A 17,500-nucleotide genomic window follows, 5' to 3' on the forward strand; every position below is an offset into this window, starting at 1 on the left:
CCTCCTCCTCTTCATCACTTATCATCCCTTAACATCCTCACTTAACATCCTCACTTAAAATCATCCCTTAAAATCATCCTTTAACACCATCCCTTAACATCATCACTTAACATCATCACTCAACATCCCACAGGAACACACAGAGGCGTCCATCCACCCCCCCTTCAGCCCCAGCAGTATGAGACTCCGATTACACCACTACGTTTTGGGGCGTTTTTCCTGAAAAAGACCTACGTTGACGCCTAGCAACACCACCACGGCCCAAATGCAGCTCGAACCCGGGGGCGGATCGATACGGGGCGGAGCTGCGTTTTGAAGGTCGAAATCCGAAGCAGCGTTCTTGTGTAAGAGGCCGATCCGGAGGGCTTTGAATACGATGACGCGGACGCCTACTTCCTGTAACCCTTTTCCCTTTCCGTAGAAAGTAAACAAAAACAAAACATCAGCCATACTAGCGAACATGGTTCAACTACAGGCGTCGCACAACTTGTCTCTGCTAGCAGCAGTTAGGTACTGGTACTGTATTTGTAACGCGCTCCCCATCCAGTTGTTACACTGGCCCGGAGCGCCATTTACGCCTTTACATGCCAGTTCTGACTCACACACACAAAGGCCATCCCACATACAATCAATTAAACGCACTGTACGCACACACACACATACGCACACACACACACAGAAACACACACGCTGTCAAATAACCACCGGCTCACAGCTGAAGAGTTCGGAGGAGTGGGCTGGAGCTCTCTGCATAGTGGTCACTATGGAAACACATCCTTTGCGATTGTGAAGCATTATTATGTAACAAGCCGAGAACTGGCCGTCAGCTCGACGCCTCAAACGTGTTACTAAGCGCAGCGCACACACACACACTCTTAACGTAGGTCCTGAATCGGCGGCCATTTTGTGTTGAAACACACGCCGACTTTTCCCCGACAGCCCTGGAAACGGAGACGTCATTTAGCCGAGCCTCTAACGCTTCCATCAAGGCCAAAATGGCGGCGAGTCAGAGCGGCGGACGGGTCCGGGCCGCGTTCCAGGACTGACTGCTAGGAGGAGGAGGTCATGATTACAGATGTTCAGCAGCCCGCACGGACGTTTCCACTTCCTGAACCCAGGTCTGCTTCCTGCCAGGAGATACAACCATGACAGCGTCAGAGAGACAGAGACGGAGAGAGACAAAGGGAGAGAGAGAGAGGGAGAGAGGGAGACGGAAGGGTCATTCAGACAGACTTGTTAAGACGCCAATTGTGCGCCAATCGTACGTTTCGCCGTTGGTCTAAATTGAACAGACACGGATTGGTTTAACAGATTCTCCCCCCTTTCGTTCCGTCTTTTGAGGTGATATTCCCACAACGGCCCGACTCCCCTCTTCGTGTGAATGGTACGTTCCGCCAACACGGAAGACAACTGAAGAACAGCTGATTGTTCACGCCTCTTTGAAATGCGGAGGGGGGGAATGCTCTCTAAACAAAGAGCTGCCACGGAAATATCACACCTCTATCTAAATGGGCCGAGCGCATGTGGGTCCATTGTGGGACCCATTCGCAGCAAATTTGCAGAAGCTCTGTCTAAGAGAGAGATGGGGGGGGGGGGGTAGAGGGAGAGAGAAAGAGAGAGAGAGTTTTTTGGGCCCTCCCAATAAGTGCAGCTTCCATGCTACATGGAGAGAGAGAGAATGAGAGAGAGATGGGAGACAGAGAAGGAGATGGAGAGAGGGGGAGAGAGAAAGAGAAAGGGAGAGAGAGATGAGAGAGAGTTTTGGGCCATCCCAATAAGTGCACCTTGGCTTCCATGATGCAACATGTGTGCAGGCTTGGGGTTGGTTAAATAACACTCGTCTGGTTAAACAGCCCAACGCTCCACACTCACCCAACGCTCCGCACTCACCCAACGCATTTACAGAGAGGGGTCGGCTGAAAGACCACAGGAAGTTCAGAAAGACCTTTCATGTGTGCCAAGAAGACACAAGGAACAGGAAGAGAGAGAGAGAGAGAGAGAGAGAGAGGGAGAGAGAGAGAGGGAGACCAGTGGGGAGGAAGGACGGCTTCAGAACGCTCCAGAAATATGCCAGTCATGCAAGATCCAAGATTATGTCCGTCTATGAAGAACAGAGAGATCTTAGTCTAAAGTTCAGCCTCTTGTCAAGCCCCTGCCTCTCTCTCTCATGCTGTGTGTGTGTGTGTGTGTGTGTGTTGGAGGGGGGGTTAGTGTGATGCATGGGAAGAGCAATCTGCTGCCAGGCTTCCCAGAGTGACCGAGGGAAAGAAAAGAAAGAGAGAGAGAGAGGGAGAGAGACAGACAGAGAGAGACTCAGAGAGAGGGAGAGGGAGAGAAAGAGAGACCCAGAGAGAGGTCATGTCAGTTGGTGGGGTCTCTATAGAGAGAGACTCAGAAGGAGGTCATGTCATGGTGGGGTCTCTCTATATCCTGACTCCTGGGTGAAAACCTGGCTGCCATAGCTGACACCCTCACATGCCCTCACACACACCCTCACATGCCTCACACACACCCTCACATGCCTCACACACACCCTCATAACCCCTCACACACACCCTCACACACACGCTCATAACCCCTCACACACACTCTCATAACCCCTCACACACACTCTCATAACCCCTCACACAACCCCTCACACAGCCTCATACCCCATCACACACTCACACACACCCTCATACCTCATCACACACACCCTCATAACCCCTCACACAACCCCTCACACAGCCTCATACCCCATCACACACTCACACACCCTCATACCTCATCACACACACCCTCATAACCCCTCACACACACCCTCACACAGCCTCATACCCCATCACACACTCACACACACCCTCATACCTCATCACACACACCCTCATAACCCCTCACACACACCCTCACACAGCCTCATACCCCATCACACACTCACACACACCCTCATACCTCATCACACACACCCTCATAACCCCTCACACAACCCCTCACACAGCCTCATACCCCATCACACACTCACACACCCTCATACCTCATCACACACACCCTCATAACCCCTCACACAACCCCTCACACAGCCTCATACCCCATCACACACTCACACACACCCTCATACCTCATCACACACACCCTCATAACCCCTCACACATTTTGCCCTATTTGTGGTTTCCCATAGAGGCCATTACTTCACTGATCATTCCAGTACTGAGGAATACTGGAACGATCAGTAAAGTTATGGTCTCTATGTTTCAGGTTCATGGTAGACAGACCACAAAGAAGAAGAATCTTCAAAATAGCACACTACCCCTTTAATGCAGCTTAATGCCTATTTAACATGTATATTATAAAGGCTATGTCATTCTTCCTGTGTAGACTTGACGCAATCTGTTCCTCATTAAACGTGAACACGCCCTCACTAAGTAAAGAGTCCTGCACGCCTGTTGCTGGGGGGGAAGCATCTGTCCACCCAGCTGTGTGACGCTAAGGTCAGAGTCTGTGTGTTTCCTGGATTTATGTGTGCGTTAAATATGTTTTATTGAGGAGCAAAGAATATTACAAGATGATCAGAAGATGAATACACAAAATATGATATTGTATAGGAAAAGAAACATAACAAACCTGGCAAAACAAATTTACTGTCACTAAGTATAGCAAGGTGTGACAAATATGAGACTGGCTGGCTGACTGACTGGCTGACTGACTGACTGACTGATTGACTGACTGACTGACTGATTGACTGACTGATTGACTGACTGATTGACTGATTGACTGACTGACTGACTGACTGACTGACTGACTGACTGATTGACTGATTGACTGACAGACAGAGTCAAGGACTAGTGATCAATACTGGGGAAGCTGCTTAGAAGCCACAAGGCCAGCTATAGTACTCAGTTATTGAACTGGGAGTCTGTAGTCAGCATAGCAGCATTGATCCGGCTAGCCAGCTAGCTCTCCCAGCTAGATACATAGAGATAATGTTCTTTAATAATAGTTCCCTCTCTCATAACTGCTGGCCAAGGCTCATGTCATCATCAGGCCCATCATAACAAGGGCTCCTCATCCTTGACCTGAAGGATCATGGGTAATACGCCTGCCTTAAAAGGAAGTAGAGTAGTGTAGAGTGCTCAAGTGTGGAAACTGGTTTTACCACACACTTCCTATTGGTTTTACCACACACTTCCTACATCCCAGGTCACTGCACTTATCCTGCTAGTGTCCTGTCATTATTACTCTGGTAACGTGCGCTTGAGGAGGCCAACTCCGCTCACAAGCTTCATAAACAACAAACTGATATTAAACAAAACCAATCCAATCGTTCCACTGGAGTCCAAGACCAGGCCAGTCAGCATGGGAGCACCAGCAGTACCCAACTCATCTAGGCTTTCTCTGGCCCTCATATCACACACACACACACATGCTCACACGCATGCATGCATGCACACACACACACTTGACCAATGTTGTTGGAAAGCCAAGTGCAGCAGTCCAAGTGAGACAGAGAGAGGGAGAGAGAGACAGAGGGAGGGAGAGAGAAAGAGAGAGGGAGAGAGAAAGAGAGACAGAGAGAGGGAGAGAGACAGAGAGAGGGAGAGAGAAAGAGAGAGACAGAGGGAGGGAGAGAGACAGAGAGACAGAGGGAGGGAGAGAGAAAGAGAGAGACAGAGGGAGGGAGAGAGAAAGAGAGAGACAGAGGGAGGGAGAGAGAAAGAGAGAGACAGAGGGAGGGAGAGAGAACTGGAAACGAGGAACACATTTCCGTCCGTTCAGGGGTGAAGGGTGTGGGTGTGCGGAGTGGGAGTAACACAAACACAGGGGGAGGAGGGGGGAGAGGGAGAGAGAGAGGGAGAGAACTCATCTCCACGGGGAGTTCCTCTCATTCCAACAGAATAACGAAATCTAGGGAGTTACCCTCCCTCTCTCTCTCTCCACTCACACACCGTTATCTCTGGGTTAATCCCCGTAGAGGGTGAGGGGGAGGGAGATCTACGATCTGCCACGGAGCAACAGTCCAGCCGCTCTGCTGTCCAGCCACAGACAACAGTAAATGGGCTGCACTTATATAACGCTTTCATCCAGTCTTTACAGTGACCTCTCATTCACCCATTAACACACACACTCATTCACACATCCACACACCAATGGTGCTACTGTAGCCTGCTCATTCGGAGCAATTTGGGGTTCGGTGTATTGCCCAAAGACGTTTCGACATGTTGACAGGAGGAGCCGGGATTCGAACCGCCGACCCTGCGATCGTTGGACGACCCGCTCTACCTCCTGAGTTACAGCTGTTCCACAGCACATCCAGTACCAGTCAGACCGCCATGGCACACATCCCCCAGCCATGGCACACATCCCCCAGCCATGGCACACATCCTCCCGCCATGGCACACCTCCCCCAGGCATGGCACACCTCCCCCAGCCATGGTGGCACACATCCCCCAGCCATGGCACACATCCCCCAGACATGGCACACATCCCCCAGCCATGGCACACAACCCCCAGACATGGCACACAACCCCCAGACATGGCACACAACCCCCAGACATGGCACACATCCCCCAGCCATGGCACACATCCCCCAGACATGGCACACATCCCCCAGCCATGGCACACATCCTCCAGCCATGGCACACATCCCCCAGCCATGACACACACCCTCCAGCCATGGCACACACCCCCCAGCCATGGCACACATCCCCCAGCCATGGCACACATCCCCCAGCCATGGCACACATCCCCCAGCCATGGCACACACCCCCCAGCCATGGCACACACCCCCCAGCCATGGCACACACCCCCCAGCCATGGCACACATCCTCCAGCCATGGCACACATCCTCCAGCCATGGCACACATCCTCCAGCCATGGCACACATCCTCCAGCCATGGCACACACCCCCCAGCCATGGCACACACCCCCCAGCCATGGCACACATCCTCCAGGCCAGAGCGACCACCGTGCACACACACGTACACACATGCATACACACATGCCTGCCTACACACAAACACACACACTCGTTCATAACAATTCACTCCACGTTGTTCAGTCCCCTGGCCATTTTTAGAGGCTCGAACTAAAGTAGGCTTACGTTACAGTACTAGAATCGCTTGCTATCTTTTAAAAAAAAGCTGCAATACATGCTGATAGGCTCCTAAGCGTTTAAATAACTACCTGTGGTGGCTACATAAACGCATAGCAGCCAATGCTATATCTATGCAGTACTAGAGTGTTGTAGCTTGTACCTCGTAGCTTACAGGCCGTATTTCACCTCTCTGTGGAGTTAAGGTTTAGAGTTTAGCAACAAATATAACTACTAAACACATCGACATCCGCAATGCATTATCGACTATAATAGAGTAAAACCACAGTGAAAACACGCCCCTCTGCGGGTCCGTGGACGGGGCAGGATAACGGCAGTTTGATAGCATGATGCTAACGCTAGCTAGCTGCTCTACAAAGACACAAACACAACCAGAAACACGGGAGTCGTTTACTCAGAGAGACCAGCACCTCTCGGTGGAATAATTAATATAATTTGTTCTCTCTTACCCTCGTTTAGTGAGACTTGTAGAGTTTGTAGGTCGTTGGTGAATAACGGCTGATATTTTCACTGTTTTAACGGTTCTGGTTGTGAGTGTTTTTTCGGGGCCGTTTGTTTTAGGTCTTGTTGTGGCTCCGCCCCCTTTGCCGCCCTCGCGCTTGGGTGCGGCAGAGCGGTGAAGAACGAGATGTCTGATTGGCTGGGCTCAAAGGACACAAGAGCAACCGCGATGGTTATTGGAGGTTGGATGAGGGGGATTCATCCGTGGGATGATTAAGATAGGAGGTTGTGTCCTTACTAGTAGGAGAGCAGAGAACATTATAAACTACACATACATTATAAACTACACACACATTATAAACTACACATACATTATAAACTACACATACATTATAAACTACACACACATTATAAACTACACACACATTATAAACTACACATACATTATAAACTACAAACACATTATAAACTACACATACATTATAAACTACACACACATTATAAACTACACACACATTATAAACTACACATACATTATAAACTACACATACATTATAAACTACACATACATTATAAACTACACACACATTATAAACTACACATACATTATAAACTACACACACATTATAAACTACACATACATTATAAACTACACACACATTATAAACTACACATACATTATAAACTACACATACATTATAAACTACACATACATTATAAACTACACATACATTATAAACTACTGCTTTCTGTCCCCAGAGTTAAAACAAAACATGGAGAAGCAGCATTCAGTTTTTATGCTCCACATATCTGGAACAAACGTCCAGAAAACTGCAGGTCTGCTGCAACTCTTGGTTCTTTTAAAACAAGCCTGAAGACTTTTCTTTTTGCCACTGCTTTCTAAGAGGAGCTATGTTTATCAGTATACTGCACTGTAACTTTTATTCCTGTATTCTATTTGTCCTGCTTTTTGTTTTAAATGTCTATAATGACTTGCTTTTTGTTTTAATGCTTTTAATTTGTCCTGCCTTTTGTCTTAAATGTCTATAATGTCTTGCTTTTTGTTTTAATCCTTTTAATGTCTCATGTAAAGCACCTTGAATTGCCCTGTGGCTGAAATGTGCTATATAAATAAACTTGCCTTGCCTTGCCTTGCCTTACACACACACACACAGAAAATATGATTAAATTTTTATAGTATTGGTTATGTCGTGTATGAGTGCTTTTCTTTATACCGGTTGATTTTTAAGTGGGTTTATACACTCCAGGACACTAGGGACACATTTACTCCAGGACACTAGGGACACATCTACTCCAGGACACTAGGGACACACTTCCTCCAGGACACTAGGGACACACTTCCTCCAGGACACTAGGGACACACTTCCTCCAGGACACTAGGGACACACTTCCTCCAGGACACTAGGGACACACTTCCTCCAGGACACTAGGGACACATCTACTCCAGGACACTAGGGACACACTTCCTCCAGGACACTAGGGACACACTTCCTCCAGGACACTAGGGACACACTTCCTCCAGGACACTAGGGACACACTTCCTCCAGGACACTAGGGACACACTTCCTCCAGGACACTAGGGACACACTTCCTCCAGGACAATAGGGACACTTCCTCCAGGACACTAGGGACACACTTCCTCCAGGACACTAGGGACACACTTCCTCCAGGACACTAGGGACACACTTCCTCCAGGACACTAGGGACACATTCACTCCAGGACACTAGGGACACACTTCCTCCAGGACACTAGGGACACACTTCCTCCAGGACACTAGGGACACACTTCCTCCAGGACACTAGGGACACACTTCCTCCAGGACACTAGGGACACACTTCCTCCAGGACACTAGGGACACACTTCCTCCAGGACACTAGGGACACACTTCCTCCAGGACACTAGGGGGCGACAGAGTCGTGTTGACCAGCTGGACCCTCTTCACACTGTGAGAGCATTTAGTTTATCAGACTCGCACTGCTGCTGAAGAAGCTAGCTTAGCATAGCTAATCACCAGTCTGTGTGTTTAATAACTAGTTTAATTCAGTAGATTTTCTTTTATATACTTTCTATTTTAAGGTGAGCATTAACCTATATGAATGATCTGAATGTTTAGATCCGTGTCTAACGTTTGCTTATTTCTCAGTCTCATCAGTGCTAGTAGCTAACATGCTAACTGTTGGGTAACTTAGCAACCTAGCTATTATGTAATTTCGCTATCTGCTATATTATATAAATATATATAAATATATCTATCTGTCCTAAACGTAAATGAGGCACTAAATTAGCTCCAAAGTCAAGCAGGACGTTACCTAGACTTCATGCTAGCTGGTTAGCCTGTAGCTAGCTGGTTAGCCTGTAGCTAGCTGGTTAGCCTGTAGCTAGCTGGTTAGCCTGTAGCTAGCTGGTTAGCCTGTAGCTAGATGGTTAGCCTGTAGCTAGCTGGTTAGCCTGTAGCTAGCTGGTTAGCCTGTAGCTAGATGGTTAGCCTGTAGCTAGCTGGTTAGCCTGTAGCTAGCTGGTTAGCCTGTAGCTAGCTGGTTAGCCTGTAGCTAGCTGGTTAGCCTGTAGCTAGCTGGTTAGCCTGTAGCTAGCTGGTTAGCCTGTAGCTAGGTGGTTAGCCTGTAGCTAGATGGTTAGCCTGTAGCTAGCTGGTTATCCTGTAGCTAGCTGGTTAGCCTGTAGCTAGATGGTTAGCCCCCTGTAGCTAGCTGGTTAGCCTGTAGCTAGCTGGTTAGCCTGTAGCTAGCTGGTTAGCCTGTAGCTAGCTGGTTAGCCTGTAGCTAGCTGGTTAGCCTGTAGCTAGCTGGTTAGCCTGTAGCTAGCTGGTTAGCCTGTAGCTAGCTGGTTAGCCTGTAGCTAGCTGGTTAGCCTGTAGCTAGATGGTTAGCCTGTAGCTAGCTGGTTAGCCTGTAGCTAGATGGTTAGCCCCCTGTAGCTAGCTGGTTAGCCTGTAGCTAGCTGGTTAGCCTGTAGCTAGATGGTTAGCCTGTAGCTAGCTGGTTAGCCTGTAGCTAGCTGGTTAGCCTGTAGCTAGCTGGTTAGCCTGTAGCTAGCTCTGGTTAGCCTGTAGCTAGCTGGTTAGCCTGTAGCTAGATGGTTAGCCCCCTGTAGCTAGCTGGTTAGCCTGTAGCTAGCTGGTTAGCCTGTAGCTAGCTGGTTAGCCTGTAGCTAGCTGGTTAGCCTGTAGCTAGATGGTCCAGAACCTTCTGTAGAGGCAGTAGTTGACTCTACTAGTTAGCTTATATCTAAATCCAGAGTTGCTATCTAACTAATCCCTCTGTGTTTGAAAAGATTATTAGAAACTGTCTGACTGCTGCCGGCATAGTAAGTTAAGCAGCTTTTCATTTTGTCAATGGGAGCTGATTATTGTGTGTGTGTGTGTGTGTGTGTGTGTGTGTGTGTGTGTGTGTGTGTGTGTGTGTGTGTGTGTGTGTGTGTGTGTGGGGCAGTCAGTGAAACTCGTTAAGCTAGACGCTGTTAGCCTGGTATGTCCATCCCATGGATGTATTAATAGAACCATCAATATTATATAACCCATATAACCATCAATATTATATATTAATAGGGCCATCCCGATCTCGCGAGCTCACTGCTTCGCTCCGCAATATCGTTCAGTGAAACAGAATGTGATCTCGCGAGAACGGGATGGTCGTACCAGGGTAAGACGCTGTGGCTGTAGCTATACACATGACCAGAAACCCTGTGTTTGTCCCGTAGAGATGAATTCAATCTGTTGATAACTGCGTTGTTGTTTGTAAAGCTCTGTGCCCCCTTCTTCCTCCGCTGCTGAGTGTAGGTTTGCCCCCCCGACCCGAGGCTCAGCCATGGTGTGCATCCCCTGCATCGTCATCCCAGTGCTGCTCTGGGTCTACAAGCGCTTCCTGGAGCCCATCTTCTATCCCATCATCAGCCGTCTTTGGACGCAGAAGTCCGTCCAGGAGAGCGACCCTGGGAAGACCAGCAAGGACCTGAGCAACGGGACCTGCAAGGTAAAGGTTAAAGTTCACCCTAACCCTAACCCTGCTGCTGGCCCTGAATGCCTGGGAGGCCTGTCTGACTGTCTGCTAGGCTTGGTGAGGTCGAGGGGTAGGGTAGGGTTGGTGAGGTCGAGGGGTAGGGTTGGTGAGGTCGAGGGGTAGGGTTGGTGAGGTCGAGGGGTAGGGTTGGTGAGGTCGAGGGGTAGGGTAGGGTTGGTGAGGTCGAGGGGTAGGGTAGGTGAGGTCGAGGGGCAGGGTAGGGTTGGTGAGGTCAAGGGGTAGGGTAGGGTTGGTGAGGTCGAGGGGTAGGGTAGGGTTGGTGAGGTCGAGGGGTAGGGTTGGTGAGGTCGAGGGGTAGGGTAGGGTTGGTGAGGTCGAGGGGTAGGGTTGGTGAGGTCGAGGGGTAGGGTAGGGTAGGGTTGGTGAGGTCGAGGGGTAGGGTAGGCTTGGTGAGGTCGAGGGGTAGGGTTGGTGAGGTCGAGGGGTAGGGTAGGGTTGGTGAGGTCGAGGGGTAGGGTTGGTGAGGTCGAGGGGTAGGGTTGGTGAGGTCGAGGGGTAGGGTAGGGTTGGTGAGGTCGAGGGGTAGGGTAGGGTTGGTGAGGTCGAGGGGTAGGCTTGGTGAGGTCGAGGGGTAAGCTTGGTGAGGTCGAGGGGTAGGCTTGGTGAGGTCGAGGGGTAGGGTTGGTGAGGTCGAGGGGTAGGCTTGGTGAGGTCGAGGGGTAGGGTTGGTGAGGTCGAGGGGTAGGGTAGGCTTGGTGAGGTCGAGGGGTAGGGTAGGGTTGGTGAGGTCGAGGGGTAGGGTTGGTGAGGTCGAGGGGTAGGGTAGGGTTGGTGAGGTCGAGGGGTAGGGTTGGTGAGGTCGAGGGGTAGGGTTGGTGAGGTCGAGGGGTAGGGGTAGGGTTGGTGAGGTCGAGGGGTAGGGTTGGTGAGGTCGAGGGGTAGGGTAGGGTTGGTGAGGTCGAGGGGTAGGGTTGGTGAGGTCGAGGGGTAGGCTTGGTGAGGTCGAGGGGTAGGGTTGGTGAGGTCGAGGGGTAGGGTTGGTGAGGTCGAGGGGTAGGCTTGGTGAGGTCGAGGGGTAGGGTTGGTGAGGTCGAGGGGTTGGCTTGGTGAGGTCGAGGGGTAGGCTTGGTGAGGTCGAGGGGTAGGGTTGGTGAGGTCGAGGGGTAGGCTTGGTGAGGTCGAGGGGTAGGGTTGGTGAGGTCGAGGGGTAGGCTTGGTGAGGTCGAGGGGTAGGGTAGGGTTGGTGAGGTCGAGGGGTAGGCTTGGTGAGGTCGAGGGGTAGGGTTGGTGAGGTCGAGGGGTAGGGTTGGTGAGGTCGAGGGGTAGGGTTGGTGAGGTCGAGGGGTAGGGTAGGGTTGGTGAGGTCGAGGGGTAGGGTTGGTGAGGTCGAGGGGTAGGGTAGGGTTGGTGAGGTCGAGGGGTAGGCTTGGTGAGGTCGAGGGGTAGGGTAGGGTTGGTGAGGTCGAGGGGTAGGGTTGGTGAGGTCGAGGGGTAGGGTAGGGTTGGTGAGGTCGAGGGGTAGGGTAGGGTTGGTGAGGTCGAGGGGTAGGGTTGGTGAGGTCGAGGGGTAGGGTTGGTGAGGTCGAGGGGTAGGGTTGGTGAGGTCGAGGGGTAGGCTTGGTGAGGTCGAGGGGTAGGGTTGGTGAGGTCGAGGGGTAGGCTTGGTGAGGTCGAGGGGTAGGGTAGGGTTGGTGAGGTCGAGGGGTAGGCTTGGTGAGGTCGAGGGGTAGGGTTGGTGAGGTCGAGGGGTAGGCTTGGTGAGGTCGAGGGGTAGGGTAGGGTTGGTGAGGTCGAGGGGTAGGCTTGGTGAGGTCGAGGGGTAGGGTTGGTGAGGTCGAGGGGTAGGGTTGGTGAGGTCGAGGGGTAGGCTTGGTGAGGTCGAGGGGAACCAACCAGCGACCCGCACGCCCCAGTGCAGCGCTGTCCTATTGGTTAGCAGGGGTGATGCGCTCAGCTGTTAATCAATGACTGACTAACTTCTAACCACTCGCTGCAATTTACAACAATTTAACTTCTCTCAGTTAATATACAAACCATGAGAAGTGATGAGGTAACGCCGGGGTTGTGCTTGGCTCTTCCTCCTTCCAGACTGAATGTAACGGAGAAGCTATCGACGGATCGGTGACCAGCGGATTGGCGACCACAGAAGATGAAACAGATAAAAAGACCAACTGACGTTCTCACGTTTTAAGATGGGTTCACATGTAACAGCCAGGGCCGTTTTAAGCAGTTTTAGAAAGAATGTGTTTTCAGAATCAGAATCCATTTATTGCCTGCCATGCAGTTTTACAACATACTAGGAATTTGCTTTTGGTCGTGGTCGTAACATGGAGACCACATTGGACAGGGGGCGGGGACAAGACAGGGTGATTAGAACACAGCACGCCATAGCGGCCGTACACGCCACCAACGTGGTCATGGTTTCTAAACCTGGCTGGTCTGGGCTGTTGGATGTGAACCCAGCTTTAGGATACATCCGCAACTTTATTTTATATATAACATGGAGCAAAATAAACCGAGAGATTATCATTATTATGTCAAATTTTGCTGCTGTAAAATGTTTTAATGCTGACTGTAGTATGGCAACATACACTTTCCACATGTCGGTCTTAAATAGTTTATGAAAGATTTTAATATATTACTCATTTCTGTGCTTGTACTATTATGCTTTCTTTTCTTTTTTTTTGATGTACGCACAATGGCTTTACCAAGATGTATATCTAATAGTTTAACCTATTTTATAAACCTGATGTGTAATAAAATATTTAAAATTAAGTTTAAATAAAATACAGTGTACACTTTCCCGTTGCACCTCTTTTATTTTATTACCCCTCCCCTAGGGGGCTTTTACCCCCACCTAGGGGCTTTTACCCCCACCTAGGGGGCTTTTACCCCCACCTAGGAGCTTTTACCCCCACCTAGGGAGCTTTTACCCCCACCTAGGGGGCTTTTACCCCCACCTAGAGGGCTTTTACCCCCACCTAGAGGGCTTTTACCCCCACCTAGAGGGCTTTTACTCCCACCTAGAGGGCTTTTACCCCCACCTAGGGGGCTTTTACCCCCACCTAGGGGGCTTTTACCCCCATCTAGAGGGCTTTTACCCCCACCTAGGGGGCTTTTACCCCCACCTAGAGGGCTTTTACTCCCACCTAGAGGGCTTTTACCCCCACCTAGGAGCTTTTACCCCCACCTAGGATCTTTTACCCCCACCTAGGGAGCTTTTACCCCCACCTAGGAGGCTTTTACCCCCACCTAGGGGGCTTTTACCCCCACCTAGAGGGCTTTTACCCCCACCTAGGGGGCGTTTACCCCCACCTAGGAGCTTTTACCCCCACCTAGAGGGCTTTTACCCCCACCTAGAGGGCTTTTACCCCCACCTAGGGGGCTTTTACCCCCACCTAGGGGGCTTTTACCACCACCTAGGAGCTTTTACCCCCACCTAGGCCGTCATTGTAAATAAGAGTTGCTCTTAATTAACTTGCCTAGCAAAGTAAAGGTTGATGATGATGCGTTAGTTTGTGCTTTACTCAACACCAAATGAGGAGAAAGCAACTGACACCAAATGAGGAGAAAGCAACTGACACCGAATGAGGAGAAAGCAACTGACACCAAATGAGGAGAAAGCAACTGACACCGAATGAGGAGAAAGCAACTGACACCTAATGAGGAGAAAGCAACTGACAACAAATGAGAAGGCAACTGACACCGAATGAGGACAAAGCAACTGACACCGAATGAGGAGAAATCAACTGACACCAAATGAGGAGAAAGCAACTGACACCAAATGAGGAGAAAACAAATGACGTCAAATTTGGAGAAAGCAAATGACACCGAATGAGGAGAAAGCAACTGACACCAAATGAGGAGAAAGCAACTGACACACACAATGCTCTCTTTTGAGTCTGTTCATTTATTGTAGCATGCAGTTCCAGGTGCTCTGATTCCACCCGCCTGTCCCAGAGAACACAGCCTGGCCGAGCACACACAGGAAGTCCCCACAGACAGGAAGTCCCCACAGACAGGAAGTCCCCACACATCCACATGACTACGAGATCAGCTCTGAGCCACAGTCCAAATCACAACTAGATCAACTCAACTCAAACTTTATTTATAGAGCACATTTAAAACAACCGTGATCGACCAAAGTGCTGAGTCAGAGCCACGGTCCTGTCTTTCATTGCCATATAAGCAAAAGAGAAACCTTTCAGGCATCGTATTTCCAAAGAGAAACAAGAGGAATACACACAGTATTATTTAAGAGGACCTATTGTATGCCGTCTAAAAGGATTTTCCTCACACAGAGTTTTACCTTCTGTCAACATATTAGTATATGTGGTTACAGGTCTTATAAATGAGCAGAGCCCTCCGTCTATAGAGAGCCAGCTGTATACAATGACAGATGTGCACCATCATTTATCCATTTACATTATCAATCGAACAATAGATTTGCAAAGGAAATGTCTAATACAGACATGAATAGTTATTAAGACACCAGCTCTGCCATAGTTGTACAAGAGAGAAACAGGCTTGTTTTCCATACAATGTAAGACCATTCTCAGTTATAACATTTGACAATTCAGCAAATTTTCAAAATTCAAATAAAGCAAGACTTCTATCCGGAGAAAAAAATACCACAACATCAATCAAATGTGGTAGTAATAATAATTAATAACAATAATGAGAATCGATAAAACAGTTTTTTAAAACAATCCACTGTAAATGCTGCAGGCAAACTAGAATACTTGGCGTAGCCACACAGTGGGTATGTGCAGGACACTTACAGCGCTGGGGGCGTTGTATCACAACTACAGAATCACCATGTATTCCTCCGCCAGAACAAGAGGGAGCGGACTGCATGCTTGGCCCAGGGGGCGGCAGGGCGTAGGGATACACTAGCGGGGTTGGAACCTCTAGAGTGGCAGTGATGGGGTGGGAAGTAGTGCAGTGAATTGATCAGTCGTCGATCAATCAATCAATCAATCAATCAATCAATCAATCAGCCATCACAGCAGTTGAATTTCTTCTACTGTACCCAGCCCTGTCCCACCAGGTTCATCAATAATGAACAAAAAAACAACGCAAAACATAGATCAATCCCTCCTTGAACACGCAACATGTTGTGAAGTAAAGGTAAAATTTACATCGTCAGCAAGTTCAATTCAATATTTGCACACGCCCATATCAGTACTGAGGAAGATGCTGATCAGCAGCTAAGCAACGCTCATCCTCCTCCCTGAGGGCAGCAGAGACTGGGCTCTAGCACCCCCTGCTGGTACAGACCTGAACTACATCAACCCTCCACAGCTCGACCAAGACACCTCAGTTCTGTCTTTAACCCAAAACCTTCTGTCCTCGGGGTCATCGTGTGAATGTAGAAATGTCATGAGAAGAGCACCCTTCATACTCAAGTGATTGTACACACGATATAGCACTAGAGGATATATATTTAATTTAAGCTGTAAACAGGTATTGTGGAATAAGAGAATGTGGGTTAAAGACTACGAGAAGTTAAACGGAGGGACTAAAACAGAACGAGATGTCCAACGAAGTCCCTCGGTGTCTTTTTTGACTTGTCAGCAGTAAGAAATACCGGTCAAGTCGTCTCTCACTCCTCCCCGCCTCCTCTCACACATAAAAAAGTAAACCCTATTATAAATAGGAGCGTTTTCCCTAAGAGCTGTAACACATAGCATCAGCTCCAGTTCTCTTCACCACCTCAGGAGAAGACAGAAGACACAACGCTGCAGGAGGACACCGCCAGCCAATCACTGACCGCCAATCACTGACCGCCAGCCACGGCAGCCAATCACTGACCGCCAATCGGCTGCTAAGCCATGAGCCAACCGTGTTGTCCCACCCACTGAGCAAAGACACGTCTAAAAGACGTCTTTAAGATGTCTTTTTTGTCTTTTTCGGACGTCCAAAGACATCCAATTAGGAGCCAGAATGAATGTTTATTTTAGACGTTCAGATATTGAACCCGTTCTGCACGTCCACAGACGTCTTAGAGGGGTCCAAGCCAGACGTGTGAATATTGAGGGGTCCAGCAGACGAACACACGGGGTTCAGGACCGACGGACGTTATTAAGACGTGATCTGAACGTCTCCCTGACGTTGCGTGTTTGCTGGGCAGTGCCGCGTCAAACCCTAGGTCCTAAAGCCTGTCCCCTCAGCCTACGAATCAGACAGGTGCAAACAAAATGGCATTTCTGTAAACCAACTGATCAGATGCCATCATGGAGATCTTGTCATATTTGTTTACACCTATCAAATCTCCTCAGATCAGTAATACACTAGAGGGGATGGGAGTTTTGAATGGGTTCTGTGTGAGGAAGAGCAGGAAAGGCCCTGTTCCAACATGAAAGCTACAAACTAGACGGGTGAGGAGGCGGGATTTCAACTTCTCAGACACCAAACAAGAAAACCAAAATAAGAGAGATCCTGATACAAAATATTTAGACGACATCAACTTCACGGAAGTTAGCAATGCTTCAAATGAAAACAAAACAAACGTTTCAAAAAAGTTGGAACCGGGAAGAGACGGCGTGAGGGACAAAGCTCAGCAGACCCATAATGCTGTGCGGCGTGGAGGAGGAGCCTCAACGCCTCACTCATACAGTACAACCACACTGAATATTGCCTGTATAAAACCTTGTGAAAGAAACATTACCTTCAATATATAATATTAGACTAAATGCATTTCCACAGTCATACATAGCAAAACATCTAATTCCAGTTGGCCTGCTTGTTATGGGCGTTATTGAAATCTGTTATTGAAATATGCCAACTATGTCATTAACACTCGCTTATTGTCAGTTGGCGGTTGCCATGGATAAAATCATGGTTTTGGCCTAAATTCTAATCTACAAACTTCTAGAAAAGAAAGGCCACGATTGTGCATAAAAATGCAATGCTGTCGGCGATGACTGAATCACATGTCGGGTCACGTTGGGCGGAGTCACGCCAACGAAA

General features: G+C 49.1%; 2 protein-coding genes across 3 annotated transcripts in view; one reads left to right on the forward strand and one right to left on the reverse strand.

Moving 5' to 3' along the window:
• add1 (adducin 1 (alpha)) overlaps positions 1-6,662 on the reverse strand; it is a 39,230-nt gene extending 32,568 nt beyond the window's left edge. For both annotated transcript variants that reach the window (XM_084460084.1, XM_084460083.1), the window contains exon 1: positions 6,538-6,662. The gene's annotated coding sequence lies outside the window, so the exon portion shown is untranslated. The remainder of the gene's footprint in view (positions 1-6,537) is intronic.
• A 1,838-nt stretch (positions 6,663-8,500) lies between these two features.
• Positions 8,501-13,257, forward strand: c21h18orf32 (chromosome 21 C18orf32 homolog). Its single transcript, XM_084460208.1, has 3 exons — positions 8,501-8,627; positions 10,348-10,540; positions 12,617-13,257. The coding sequence occupies exons 2-3, from the start codon at positions 10,376-10,378 to the stop codon at positions 12,701-12,703; spliced, it is 252 nt and encodes an 83-aa protein (XP_084316334.1). The 5' UTR covers positions 8,501-8,627; positions 10,348-10,375; the 3' UTR covers positions 12,704-13,257.
• The last annotated feature ends 4,243 nt before the right edge of the window (positions 13,258-17,500 follow it).

This window comes from Borostomias antarcticus (genome assembly GCF_949987555.1).
Source record: "Borostomias antarcticus genome assembly, chromosome: 30".
NCBI classification, from domain to species: Eukaryota; Metazoa; Chordata; class Actinopteri; order Stomiiformes; family Stomiidae; genus Borostomias; species Borostomias antarcticus.

What these genes read in the sequence shown, in the direction of transcription:
- c21h18orf32 (XM_084460208.1), top strand. Translation starts at nt 10,376, where the DNA reads ATGGTGTGCATCCCCTGCATCGTCATCCCAGTGCTGCTCTGGGTCTAC. An exon ending in TGAGCAACGGGACCTGCAAG is followed by an intron (nt 10,541 to 12,616) that starts GTAAAGGTTAAA and finishes TCCTCCTTCCAG; the next exon opens with ACTGAATGTAACGGAGAAGC.